Source organism: Antrostomus carolinensis, unplaced genomic scaffold (genome assembly GCF_000700745.2).
Source record: "Antrostomus carolinensis isolate BGI_N321 unplaced genomic scaffold, ASM70074v2 scaffold11719, whole genome shotgun sequence".
In the NCBI taxonomy this organism is placed as follows: Eukaryota; Metazoa; Chordata; class Aves; order Caprimulgiformes; family Caprimulgidae; genus Antrostomus; species Antrostomus carolinensis.
Genome location: NW_010340759.1, coordinates 254,983 through 269,235, shown reverse-complemented (window position 1 = coordinate 269,235; position 14,253 = coordinate 254,983). Strand labels below are relative to the sequence as shown.

General features: G+C 39.6%; 1 protein-coding gene across 1 annotated transcript in view; it reads left to right on the top strand.

Annotated features, from left to right (window-relative positions):
* The window catches only part of LOC104531400 (mitotic arrest deficient 1 like 1), a 317,456-nt gene that overhangs the window by 57,006 nt on the left and 246,197 nt on the right, over nt 1–14,253 (top strand). The window contains exon 2 of the mRNA XM_029087049.1: nt 4,058–4,202. Within this exon, the coding sequence (XP_028942882.1) occupies nt 4,058–4,202 (145 nt within the window). The remainder of the gene's footprint in view (nt 1–4,057; nt 4,203–14,253) is intronic.

Here is a 14,253-nt window from a genome sequence, read left to right as displayed (position 1 = left end):
GAACCTGCTTTGGCAGGGGGGTTGGACTGGGAGATCTCCTGAGGTCCCTTCCAACCCCACATTCTGTGATTCTGAGAAGCCTAATGATGGTGAGTTATATAAAAGATCTTTGAGAAAATAGAAAATATGAGCCAAGAGAAATTTTGCAAATGTTTGCTGAAGACTTGGGAGAAATAAGCAGCAAGAAGAAAACTTGTTTTCCTACTGACTCTTGTAGACTATTTTGTGTAGTATTTTCTGTAGCAGTACTTCACATGGCTCTCTATATGGCACAGTTAAAACTTTAAATAAAATACAGCCCATGTGATGACTTCCACTAAAGATGTTCATGTTTTGTACCATTGCTCCTTCTAAGTTTAGTAGCTAAATAGCAGATAGCATGGAAATGTTGGCTTCCACAGTTCCCACTTGTGCAAGTTGCGGTGGCAGCGCAGTGTCTGGGAGCAGGGACGGGTGCTGCTGCCTCAGTGGATTTGCAGTTCTATACGTGAAGAAGAAAGGAGAGAGAATAAGATGCCAAACAATCTTATTTTAATAAAAGTTAGCACCCAAACCTTTGACTTGTGAGCTGAAATACTTGTACCACTAAAATCATCTCCTCCTTCCTGATATTTGTTTTTTCTAGTTTACCTGCCTTGAATTTATTGGTTTCAGCAGATCCGTTCTGCAGCGATGTTCTCAGATCTCCCAATCATCTTTTCAGGGGCTTTTTATAATGGGTCCATTTTTTTTTTTCATTTATAACATAAGATGGAAATTTTTCTGTTTTGCCAAGCCTCCCTTTTTCTTTCCTGTGTCCTGTCCTTTTTAAGTCGGTGATTTTTGTCATCATCTTCTCCCTTCTGTTTTTCCTTTTTAATTCCCATCCCAGATGATGGTGGTTCCTGTCGAGGCAGGTTAGGCAGAGGCTGGGGGGAAAGAAGTCTGTGGCAGAAATTGAGATAGGGAGGAGCTTTGAGGGAGGATGCAGGCAGAGATGTTCTGCTGCTGCCCACTGGAGAGTATGAAGACCTACTGGAGTTACCCTGTTGCTACTTATGTCTTCACATGGGCTTATAAAACCTGAGGGAGAAGAATGGGAATGAAAAAATCACATTTTTGTTCAAGCTTTCTGTCAGTTTCTAGTGTGGTTTATGTCTTTGTGTGTACTGTCTATAAACGTGTAGATACATTGAAAAGGCTGCAGGTTGTCAAGCCTCAGGGATGGGTGTGCTTTTCTTCATCCAGATGTCTTGCTACAAAACAATTTCCCTTGCTCCTTTTTGCCTCATTAGCTTGTGTGCTAACCTTTGTACTTTGGACTCTGTCATGAAGATGTTGATAGTTGCAGTGTGTTTCTTTTCTCTTGTTTATGTACAATAGCACTGTCACTGTGCTTTCCCTCTGTGTATCTTCAGTGTTCTGCTCATCCACACACTCTTTGGTTTTTGGTGCTTTCTCTTTGATGTGCTCCTCGTTTCTGACAGTTGGTCCTGGTATGTTCAACTGTCTCATCCTTTCATGAATTACAACATGACCAGACAGTGTTGTTCTTCTAATTGTCTCTCTGCCACTGTGGACCTCTTGTTTTCCTCTCAAGTTGATATACAGACTGGTTCTGGCATCCTATTTGCTTTCCCTGTTATTTTTTTAGTATCTCTGAGGTAGTAACTTGGCTACGGAAAGGATGGAATGATTAAAATAATGTTTTATGGATCATTGGGGAGAGAAAAAAACTGTCAGCTGCTTTTGTAATTTTTTGAAGGAGATTATTAAAATGTATCTTATAGCTTCAGTATTCACTCTCTGCTGTCATTGTTCTCGGTCTTTCAAAGAACATTCTGGAAAATGAAGTTTTATCGTTAAGATTGCATTAAAGTGGATTACAGAAGGGAAGTGCAAAATATGAAGAATCTCAACAGCTCAGAACAGAAAGATGTTGGCGTCTCATTCACTGGGATGTGAAACAAGGAACATTAATAGGCTGATAAAGAGAAATGACTTTTTTCCTTTAAGGCTTAAAAGGTTTACTTTGAACTTGCAAAGATTTTAAAAAATGCCAGTTCTCCAAGCTTATGTTGAATGGAGAACTTTTGGCCTATTTTATTTTATTTTGTTAATGCTCATTTTGAGTGAGCAATTACTTTTGAAAAGCCGTAGGTGTCATGAGTGTGGAAGGAGAGTGCCCACATGGAACTTCAATGGCATTTGCTGCTGGGCACCTACTTACGAATCCTGTTTTGTGTCAATAAGGAATATAACTTTCTGTTTGGATTTTTCCTTATAGAGACAGTTTATGTTGTATTTGGTGCGGTTTCTAGAAGAAGTATCAATCTGTCCCAAGAGAGGAAGAAATTATCTCAATCATTTGCTTTACATGGTGTGGAGAGTTGTAAGGAAGCTGAATTTCATGCTTCCTATAGCAAGGAAACCTATGGTGACAGGGTCAGTTCAGAGAGCTTAAGTATTGTCTCTGCTTTCATAGGACATCTCTGGCATTTAAATTTTATGTACATTGACATCACATTTGATCTGAGGCTGAAATATAAACAGATGATGATGTTCTTTCCAAACACCATACCATGGCTGAGGCAATTGCCCATTTGTCTTTCTTTGCTTAACTTTTCTCATGTTTTAAACCAGTCATTATCCAACCTGGTTGAGAGATGTGTACGTGGCTGAAAGTCTGTGCTCTCCATGAGATGTGAATCTCAAATATTTTTCATTATTTCAATAAGGAAACCTAACACATATCTCATTTTTCTTTGTGAATGTCAACTCAATCATAATCTGCCAATCTACTCAGCATTTGTAGAAATAGGTCACAATATTGAGAGATTGGGAAAAAAAGATTTCTCCATTGTCCTATCAAAATGTTTTGCAATAATCAAATGTGAGATTCTGGCTGGTTTGTAGTATTGTGTATGATTCTATGATTTAATCTTATGTTTGCATTTTTTCTTCTATTCTGACTCTAATCAGGACCTGAGTTTCTTTGATAGAGCAAATAATATTTGCAATAAGGTTTCTACAGTGTGATTTAATTTGTTATAACACAGTTTATGAGGTTTTTCAACTTATATTTACCCTATGCATAATAAAAGAATATTGTTGAACGAACTCTAACTCTTCTGCTCCTGAGTAAGCTAGAGATGTTGATTTTGATCTTTCTAGCTTGCTTGAGGGTTTCTGACTTGTGTGCAGTACTTTCTTTCATGCCCTGCTCACTCTTTACATACCTAAAGTTAGTGCAGTCTTGGATAAACTTGTCATACTGAAATTATGAACCAACTCTTCACAATCACAAGAATTATTTCACTCTCATTTTGGTATTGATCAAGTACTTTGCAATCATACTTGATCTGTGATGATCTGCTTGATGAGTGCATTGGAACAGCTGTCCATTAGTGTCCCAGCAGCAGACTGAGTGCCTGAAGGACATACATGAAGAACATCTCCAGGCATACATGGATAATTGTGCATTGCCATGTCATGCTGCAAAGAGAGCTGAGAAGAGGGACTAAGCTATTCTGGCTTGATTGAGAATCATGTCCACATTGCAAAAGTGCTAATCACCTGGCCTCAGAAGATGTTTCTCTTCCAATACATGTTGCTGGCAAGAGCAATGTGCAGGTGGTGGCTGTAATTACTTGCTGAGTATTATCTGTCTGTCAAAGCAGATCAGATTAAACCTCAGTTTTAGTTACACTTTGTTATAAAAAGATTAAAAGATAGAGTAGAGCCCAAGACTGTGCATCGTTTGCTGAAAACAGGGCATCTTCTCAAAGGCAAACTGGTTGATTTTGAAATAGATATGCAATTATTGAAATGCTTTGTATGTGTGAGCTTCCATGATTGTAATTGTCTTGTGCTGAACAAGGCGGCTGTCACTGGGATGCTTCTCTCCTGTCTTTTTCTGAGAACGGCTGATAATGAGACTGCAGCTACTTGGTTTGATGAAATGGCACCAACCCCAGTGTCCTGTTGTCATGGTGGTGCTTCTCCTCTCAGGTTTTTCTGATCTGTCTGACTAAGAGGCAGTGGTCAAGATTTCACAGGTCTGTATTATCTTTCTCAGTGCCCGAATACTGGAGAAGGCCCGCCAGCAGCTACAGGAAGAAATACTACGGGTTCAGAGCCAGCTCTTGGATGAGAAGAAGAAACGTGAGCAGCATGAAGCGCTGGTCAGGCGGCTGCAGAAACGTGTGCTGCTACTCACCAAGGTGAGTTTCTACATAATGTTTGGGAAACCCTGCATCCTTATTTCTTTCCTCCAGGTGTAGTCCTTGCTATTTCTTCTTTGTTCACCTCTGTAACAGGTACTACAAAGTTGTGATGGGGTCTTTGCATAGTGGGTGCTATGAGAGACATGAAACTTGTCTTCAGGGCTGCGTTAGAACAAAAGTACTAGTACATCCTAAGGGTTTGCTATAGTTCCCCCCATCTGGGCTCATGCTGTGTTGGCGCTACGTGACTTTGTCTCAGGCTTGGCTTTTGTTCGAGGGCAGAAAATTGAATCATGTTGTCGCTGGAGTGTTTTGAGCCACTGAAGGGAATTTATAATGGCTTTGGCTGCATCTCCTCCTTTCCTAAAGAGAACGAAATGACAGCACCTTGTCAACTGTTCCCCTGGAAAAACAATTTACAGAGAGTAGGAGATTCACCTTCCTGTTATGCTGAAAGTCTGTTTGAGTGTAATGGTAGGCACTAGACCAGTAAATTGAAAATACGTTTTAAGATTCTTTCTATAGGATATATCAAAGAAGTCTGCATTATCCTATATCAGGTATGCTCTTCTGATGAAATCCTGTACAATAATTTTGAAGTCTGTAGAGCATTGAAAACTTTATATTAAATTCTGAGAGCACGCTTTTCCCAAAGGGAATAATAATTCTCTATAGTCAGAATGATAGTTACTTCACTTTCCAACAGTGCTCCTTATAAAACTTCACTCATCTGAGCAATCTCCCTGATGTTATCAAGCTGCTCACGTAAGTAAGCTTATGTGTGTGCATAAGGTCAGACTCAAGCAGTTGGAGCATGTGAGAGGGAGCCAGGCACATCAGTGTGTGCAGGGAGGAAAGATGCTGGTATGGGAGTGTCTGAGCAAGAGAGAAAGGAGCTCTTCTGTTGCTTGTGCTTTAGGCTTTAATTGTCAGTGTCAACTAAAGCATTTTGATTGGTTTTAATTGTGCTGCACCTAATTTGGTGTAAGTCATTGAGTCAAAGAAGCTGTGATTTATGGTGCGGTAAGCAGGGCATCAAGCAACCACTCAACAAGATCTATCAGATCTTCTGGCTGCAGAATTTGATGCTACAGAGAGTCACACAAGTGAGAAGTGAAAAATGACAGCAGTTCCTTCAGCTTCACACTGAGGCAGGTGCTGTAGTCAGGGTGGATGGACCAAAAGAAAACAGAAAAGGCATCTCTTCTCAGTCTTTCTAATACCCTCAGCAGCAGACAGCCCTCTGTCCTGTTCTAGTTTGGTACTGGCATGGCTGGATACGACACAGGTGGATACTGAACCTGATAAAAATCCTTCCTTGGCAACCTTCTCGGCTATCTAGCATTGCACTGCACTGCTCAGCCCTGAAGGAAGTTTCTCAGATGATTTCTAAAATATTCCCTTTGTTAACTTTATTTCCAGTACTCAGCAGAAACATGTTTTGTCATAGAACACAAAATATCATTACTTTTCTTTAAGTGCTAGACAAAAAGACAACAGTACTTTGTCATGTAATGGATTGTACCCTAATTTATATAGAAAGATAGCACCCTTGCTTTGTTTGCCACCCCGCTTATCCTCTCCCTGAAGAGGAATAGAGGAAAAGTTGGAAATGTCCTTCATCAGACCGTGGCAAATAAACTTCTGTTTTGACAGTGGAAGTTTTCAGTGTGCTGAATGATTCCTCAACTGACCCTTTTTAAAGGAATAAAGACTTTGCTGTTCTCTGAAAATTGATATTCCAACCAGAGAATGCCAGGGGTCCTTTGTGAAGAAGTTATGTGCATTATGGTACTTGGGCAATCTATCCTTGGCACTCTTTCTCCTTCTGGTTGCTCTTTTCATGCAAAATCAGAAGAAGGAATTTCATTTAATTAAAAAAGTATGATATTGTGATTTAAAATGAGATTGAGCAAATATATTGCCTGTTAAAAATAATTATTTTACATTGAAAGCATATCACCTAGAATGGTATTTAATCATCTAATTAGTGGCATCAGTAGTACAATGTGCTTCTATGTAATTTGAGAATGGAAAAAGATGAGCTCTCTCTGTTAAATCTTTGTCTTGTTAAATAGGACTGTGAAAATCTAATTTGAGGGAGACTATTATATATATGATTGAATTGCTATTGCTTTTGATAGTGTGATTTTTTGCATTTGTGTATATTTGACCCTCTAGTAGGGCAGTGAATCTGTTCCTGTATGCTGAACAAATAAAGGATTGAAAGGCATCAGATTGTTTAACAGTGCAAGTTTAATGCAGTAACAGCCATCCTTTCTTTGGGCTCAAATTGTAACCTGGCAGACTCAAGTCTTGAATGTATTTTAAAAGATCAATAGAAAACAATGAGCTGTTCTTCATTTGATAACAGCAGTACTTAATATTTTAGTAGTAAATATACTCTCTTCAGAAGGTACTTGCTTTGCCAATTTGATTCCTTCTCAGCTTACTTTTATGGCTATTGAATTTTTTTTCCTCAAGATTCAAGCAATACTTTTTGGCTTTCACAGATTGCCTGTCTCACTTGCTCAGTCTTGTTCATCTACTACTTGCCACAGTCTCTGTCTTGGTTGCTTTCATATTTCCATTTCAGTGCATTTAACTTCTCCCTACATTGCTTGCTTCCTTGCCTCGTTTACTTCTTTTGGGCTTTCTTAACCTTACTTGAGCCTTTCCAGTTGGTTTACTGTTTGGAGTTGGCACAATTGTCAGTTTAGGATATTTTGGTGAGTCACTACAAATCTCTCTTCACTAGCAGACTTGAAGAACAGCATTCTCTAGTCTTTAACATACTGGAGCAATAGTCCAGCCTAAGGAATTCAACCTCTGACAGTGGGCTGCCATGGCAGTTGTCCCAGTTATTCCTGTTGACAAACCACTCTTTACAACATGTTCGTTAGTTGATCACTTTATCCCATATGTCCCTGTAAATCAGGGCAGTACTTAAGTTTTCTGATCTGCATGTTTTCAGTGAAATATGAGGTTAGATCTGGACATCAATGTCTGAAAAACATCTGGACAATGTTTTTCAGACATTGATGACTTGAAGATATCACCTGGAGTGTGTCTCTGTTCACTTAAGGTGATGAAAAGGAAATTGATGTTTGAAGGGATATATTCACTTGCTTTGCTAGAAATGCACTTGGCTGGATTTGCTGTCTGTTGTGCTGTCGTTTTGCTGTGGCTTTGCTCAGAGTTTTAGGGAAATCTTTAATCTTTGCTTTATTACCTGAGGTAGTTCTGATACAGCAGTAGTGGGAGATATCTGAAATGCTGGGGAAAGACCTAGTCCATTTTCCTGTTTGATTTACTGCTGTATTGGCTTTGAGTGCCATGTTTACCTACACAGTTTTGTATTTGACTTTTGCGTTGTCCTTAAGCTTGTGAGAGTTTCTTTTTTCTGAGAGCTTTGCACACAACTCCTGGTCTTTGTTTATGAACTAGGCTTATTAAAAACAGTCAATTCTGCTACTGAATGGCTAAAATTTGAATCTCTTGGGAAATTTCATATGACATGTAGAAAATCCCTTTCTGAAAATCCTTATCTGAGTGTAAGCAGCTGATTGAGGCAGTTTTTAATGGAAACAAAGCTCTAGTCTATTTGTTTCAGGAGGCAGAAATTGACCTTGTACAGAAGAAGTGAGGTTGGAGAAAAGCAATAAAGGCACACTGAAGGGTTCCCAAAGCCTTCTGAGGTGGAGGGCCAAAACTTGGCTTGAAAGGATCTTCATAGGGTTTTCACTTCCACCTCTCCTCATGTGATTTTACCTGCTTTGTGATCAGCCCTCAGCTATCTTTGTTATTTAGCTGCTGTTTCGGTTCAGACCTGCCAGCCTTTTCTCCTGCACGCATGCAATTCAGTGACTCTTTAAAACAGTTATTTCTTTTGAGCTGGTGGACATAACTGCTCGAAGCTGCCGAGTAGGAACAGCCGATAGCACGTGCAGAGGATTTGAGCAGAGAACGAACGCCCTGCTTGCTTGCAGCCAGTGTGTGATCCTTCGTGAGAAGCTCTTGCCTATTTGCATACACAGCAACTCAAAATGTGAAGCCAAATTTCAGTTACTTCTGGTAACTTATCCCAAATGAGTCCAATTTGCTTCTCAAATTGTAGACTTCATAAACGTACACTGTCCTAATTGCATCCCTTCCTCTCGTATAAGGCATAACGCAGCAAATGAATTAATCTGATTGTACTGGATATTGTTGTTTTCCTGTGTTGATTTCCCGTCTGTGCATTTGTCTGCCTTTGGGTACTCTGCTGCCTGGAGAAGAGGCTGAAAAATGCCATTTTGTTTTCTGAGCTTTCAACCAGATCATGTGATTTAATAGGAAATCTGTTTCTATTGAGACATAATTTAGGCCATCACCATAAAAGTTGGAGATTAAACATGTATTGATTAACCAACTCCAGCTGACTGTTCATACCACATGTTCCTGGAGATATCTTTGCGAGAGTCAGTGCGAAGTAAGTGACTCCCGGAGCTGAGAATGGCAGAGATGCATCAGAAATGGGAGTAGGTAATTAAACTGTTCATTAAGCATGGCAGATGCAGAGTTCATGACTTGATATGCCATCTGCTTTGTTTTGTAATCAGTAAAGATTTTAAATAATGCTGATGGTTTCTCTGTCATATTGGCTCCTGCATTATGTTTTTTCTTAGGAGGTAGATGATTTTAAAGCATGAGGAAGGATTTTAATGTTCTGAGGGTTCAGTGAGGAAGGTGAATTCACGCTTTTCCTGGGATATGCAAAAAATTAGCTTTAAATATTTCACTTGATGTTGCACTCGCTAGCAATAAAAACAGCCACTCTGACAAACAGATGCCTTGCAACAGACTCTCTTTTGGGAGTCATACCCTGTGCTCTGCATCCAAGTGGCATGGACAGCTTTGGGGTAGAACTGAGCTGCTCCTCTCTGTTATAAGTAGAATCAAAGGCTTCCCCCTGCTTATTAGGATACGATGCTCCTTCCTTCCTTCCTTCCTTCCTTCCTTCCTTCCTTCCTTCCTTCCTTCCTTCCTTCCTTCAGTCCATTTCATGACTCCATGTATATCATTTAAGCAGCACCATGACTGATGCATCACCAGCTGTGCTGCAACCCTACGCGCAATTGTTCACTGCTCTCTGCCTGATCCTTGCCAACCCTTTCCCTCTGCTCACACTGTATCCTCCTCATAGATTTTTATAAACATGTAGAAGTTATCTTCCTTTTTCTACCTGCAAAAAAACAGATTTTAAAGTGATTCCGCTGCTCCCTCCTCTGTGATTCAGCAAGGCATGTTTTGTCAGGTGAGGTAATACTTACTAGATCATCCTGAAGGCTTGAGAAGAGGGGGGACAAACCACTCTGCAAGAGACTCAACAACCTTTCAGATTGAGTATAGTTCCCTTTAATTTCACTTCATTATATTAATCAGTTAAATAATTTCACAGCAAAGGTGATTGGTAGTTATGGGCGGAGGGGGATGATAGCGAGGGAAGAGAGAAGATCATTAACTGCTGTGGGACAGAGAAGAGGTAATTGCTGCCTGTGGAGTGTGAGGGGTTTGAACAGGTCTCTACTGAACTGTAATTTTTTGTATCTAGTAACATAATGAATTTTAATTCCCAGACTCCTCTTGTAGGGTGTCTTTTTTAAAGGATGAGGACTAGCAGGTCAGAGATGAGGTAGTTGCTTTTATGGAAAATCTCCCCTCTTCCCCCCGTTAGCTGGTGTTATATTGATCCCAAGTTCCGTCTGATGCAGGGTGGTTGTTGGGCTCTGTTTTGTGGTTTACACAGGAGTGTCTGTGTTACTGGATAAAACGTGCTAAGTTTTGTGAGGAGAAAGTGGGATTTGGGTGTTTGATGACTCTTGTTTTAGACATTTTCTGTTGGGGTTGAGGAAATACCGCGTTTTGTGTTTGCTTTTGTTGGTCTCTAACAGCCTTGTGTCTTGTGAGGTGGAAGTGCTTCAGGGAGAGAGTTCTGTGAGGATTTCTTTTAACACTAGGGTTTTTTTTTCCCCCCATATAACCCAAATTTGTTGTGATTTTTTTGAGTAACTTTTTCCAGTTACTTACTGTGTCATTTTTTAGTCCTGATCCACTTAGCCACCTTCTGGAGCTTGGGCAGCTGCCTCCTAAACGTAGCGGTGCTGAAGGTAATTTGCTTTACTGCTCTTTGCCTGCAATGGTTGTTCCACAAGGAGATTCTGCAAATATTTATTCTGACAACACTTTTCCTGCCTGTTTTTTGTTTTTGATGTTTGTCACTGGTCTACTTCACCTTTCTTAATCATCTTGCTGTCTGCATTGTAAGGACCTTTAAACCGTGCTCTCCCTTTCCATGTGTAACAACTTTCTAACATCTATTGACCTGATTTCAGATCTCTCTGGACCTCAGAGTTTGAGAGTGCTTTTTTCCTTTGTCTGTACCCTCCATCATTTGTCTGCTTCTGTTTTTTATTTAGCTGTAACAGAATGGTCTGACTCTAGTTTACATGGAAGTTGCTACAGAAAATACAAAAGAACAAACAGAAGTTTTATCAGCCTCACTGTAGTCTTGACAGTGTTACACAAGTCACTCAGCTCTACAACTGTAGAAACACAGCAGTATTGTGGCTTCACCCTGCCTTTCTCATGAACCTGTCGTAACATTTAATGGTTTCATCTGCTGCCCTTTCTGTGTCATTCTGATCAGAATCCCACAATACTCTAACGGTAATTTTGGCAGAGATTTGACTAACTTGGTGCTGATTTATACTTGATGCTTCGTTATAGTCATTACAAGATCTTATTTGCATGCTTGACATTTTAAAATATTGTGTTTGGAATGTGTTATTTATTTTGAGACCTTTAATAAGCAACCTCAGTCTAAGAGTTTAATTGTTACTGATAGCTAAGAGTATAATTACCTCAGTAAAATATCATGACTATATTAAGCAAATGGAAATTGTCTTCCAGAACAAAGTGAGTACAAGCCATTTTCCTTTGAAACAGGCTGTTCCATGTGGCCTGCTAACATCATCTGCTATTACAATTGCAGAATCTCTCTATAAAGAATGAATAAGGAGGGCTGAAATCAGTATGTTTGGAGAAGAGGCTGTCTGTAGTAGTTTCAAAGCATTGCACGAAGACCATTTGGAAGGAGGAAGTATCTTTAAACTAAACCATCAAATATTACTGTTTCTCAAGTGAGATTTGCTGATTTCTCAGACAGGAGGAATGCATGTTTTCTGGCTTGGGCTCCCAGACAACTGCATGCTGCTTTCTTTTGCTTAGTTTTCTTTGTTTGACATTAGCTTCCTTCCTGTGCCCGATTTGGTCATAGGTTTACTACTCACTTTTTAAACTCAATGAATAAAGTAGCAGAGTTCTTGAGTTCTCACTTGAGTTCTCATCCTGCTACAAAATGACTTTTTAAAGCCTAAGAGTTCCCTTCGTTTCTGAATTTTCGTTTTGCATCTGTTAAAGGAATCTCTGGATCGGAGATGACTGAGTCTGATCACTGGCTGTGGGCACTGCAGATGTTTGGAAGCATGGTCTGCCCTTCCCTCCATTGGATCCTCTGTAGCGAGATCTTTTGCTCTTATAGAATCATAGAATGGTTTGTGTTGGAACGGAACTTTAAAGGTCATCTAGTCCAACCCCGTGCAGTGAGCAGGGACATCTTCAACTAGACATCACGTTGCCTAGAGCCCCATCCAGCCTGACCTTTGAATGTTTCCAGGGATGGGGCATCTACCACCTCTCTGGGCAACCTGGGCCAGTGTTTCACCACCCTCACCGTAAAAATTTCTTCCTCATGTCTAGTCTAAATCTAACCTTGATCTGGTGTTGCCCTAGTTCTTCATAGCTAGATAAATTTACCTTTTCACTGACTTTGGATATTCTACCTCTTTGTGTACCTGTGTGGGTACCTGTAGGAATTTGTCCCACAGAGGCATGAAGGTGGTAGGCTTTGTTAGAGTGGAGCTCAGTCACCTGAAGGCTTTTGACATGGAAATAGTAAATGTTAGCTTCAAATGACCAGCCTGGAGGCAGAAGATGAATTGTCTCATGGGCCTTGCTTCCCTTTCCCTTTTAGAACCATGAAAGAGCTCATAAAAATTATCTTAGCAATTTTTTTGTGAATCAATTCTGTGTAATTCTTTCTTTTGCCTTTTTATGTATCTAGTAAACCTTGTAATGATAAAAATACGGTGTTCATTACTATCTTTGTATCTGGTGCTTTTGAGGCGGAGGCACAAGGACAGACTGTATTCTTATTGATGTTATGTCTCTCATAATTTCTATTTAAGCAAGGTGTTTAGAGAGTTTTTAAAAAATTTATAACAATTCACAATATACAGCAATGTTAAAAGTTATGTGTTATTTTATGAGGTATTTTTGAAGTGCTATAGAAATGTGATCTTTTCTGTGGGATACTGACTCGATTCTGCTTTGTCCTACCACTGCTAGATATTAATGCTCAATGCTAAGAGGTTAGATTATGAAAATTAGAAATATAGCCATAAAAGAATTTATTTGACCTTCAGTTCTCATATTTCTCTGAGAGAAAGGGCTGTAGGACTTCTAAAGGTAAAATATTCAATAAAAAGAAATTAGGTTAATCCAATGTTATGGCTGAGAATTTAAACTCACCCAGGTCAGGTAATTCAAAGTTATAGTTCCCTTGATGCGTGTGCTGTAACATTTATTCCTTAGCTCCTCAGCCCTGAATTATGAAGGATGGTCGAGTGGATATGGCAGAGAAGCAAGTGGGAAGATGGATGGGTGGAATGAGGGAGTTATTGTTAAGGGAAGTCGGGCAGAACAAACCTCACTTCTGTGCCTCAGGAGGAAGGGAAAGGCGAACAGCAAGAGGTGGGTGAGTCAGGTAGCTGGGCATGGGCTTGGGTGGCATCCAAGGACAGGGGAAGGGACTTAAGAATTCTGAACAGCAGACTCTAAAATACTAGCTAGGGTAAGCTGCACAAAAAGGGCTTTTTGCACTTCTTTGTTCCTCAGATACTTATAGTTTGAAGGCATTAGTATCTGTGCCTCTTCGAGTGGTGGTATTGCCACAAGAACTGCAGCTTTGAATCTCTGACTTCTCTCTGTTTTAATTCTCAGCTGTAAAACTGGATTAACTAGGTTTGCTTCAAATTGAATTGCAGTGGGTTTTTTTTTTTAAAGGCTAGGAGAGAGAGATAATTAAGTAATTGCACAGTAGCTTATTTCAACATGTGATGTGAGCCTCTGGTAAGAACAGCTGCACTACTCAGACACCAGTCACTCGGAGCATCCTTTCAAATGAGGACCCAAAATCTTTATAAAAACTGAAGGACTGTCTGGAGAATTAAGGAGTTTTGGATTGCTCCTGGCACAGTATCATGCAGTACTAACTATTTTGTTCAATGCATGTTCACAACATCTCAGGTCAAGCATTGCTTAAATTGATGAATATATTAGAAATCAAATGAGTTTTTCAAAGCATTGTGGAAATGGTCTGTGACCCATGATTTGTTGCATTGAGGAGAAATGAACTGTTCCCTATTTTATGAGCACATTTGCTTAGGTACTATTACAGATAGAGACAAAAACATTATTTAATAGAAACTATAGAAAATTTGATGAATTGGTCTAGTTTCAGTTAATGAATTCTGATCGATGTCATGAGATTATTATATCACGAGTTTCTCAATATAGAGGACATCTGCTATATTTTTTTTTTCTTAGTGTTGTGTGGGATATCTAGCTCAGGAGCTGTGAAGAACTCTTAACAAAAAGTTTTCCTGTTCAGGTGGAAGCAATTTGAGACAGTGGGGGAACTGTGGTTTAATTTTCTCTCTATACGAATCCAGAACCTCGGGATTTCTCCAGAAATATCACTACCTTTGTGAAGCCTGGAATTTGGAAGAGGATTAATAGGTAAGCAAAGTGTGAGCATGAGACAGGAAAATAAGATAAGCTTTTTACATCAAGATGATGTTTAACTTTCTTCCTATTAGGAGGAGGAGAACTATTTTTATGAGTCTTATGATTTTTAGAAGTTGTATGTACAAAGATCCTACAACCC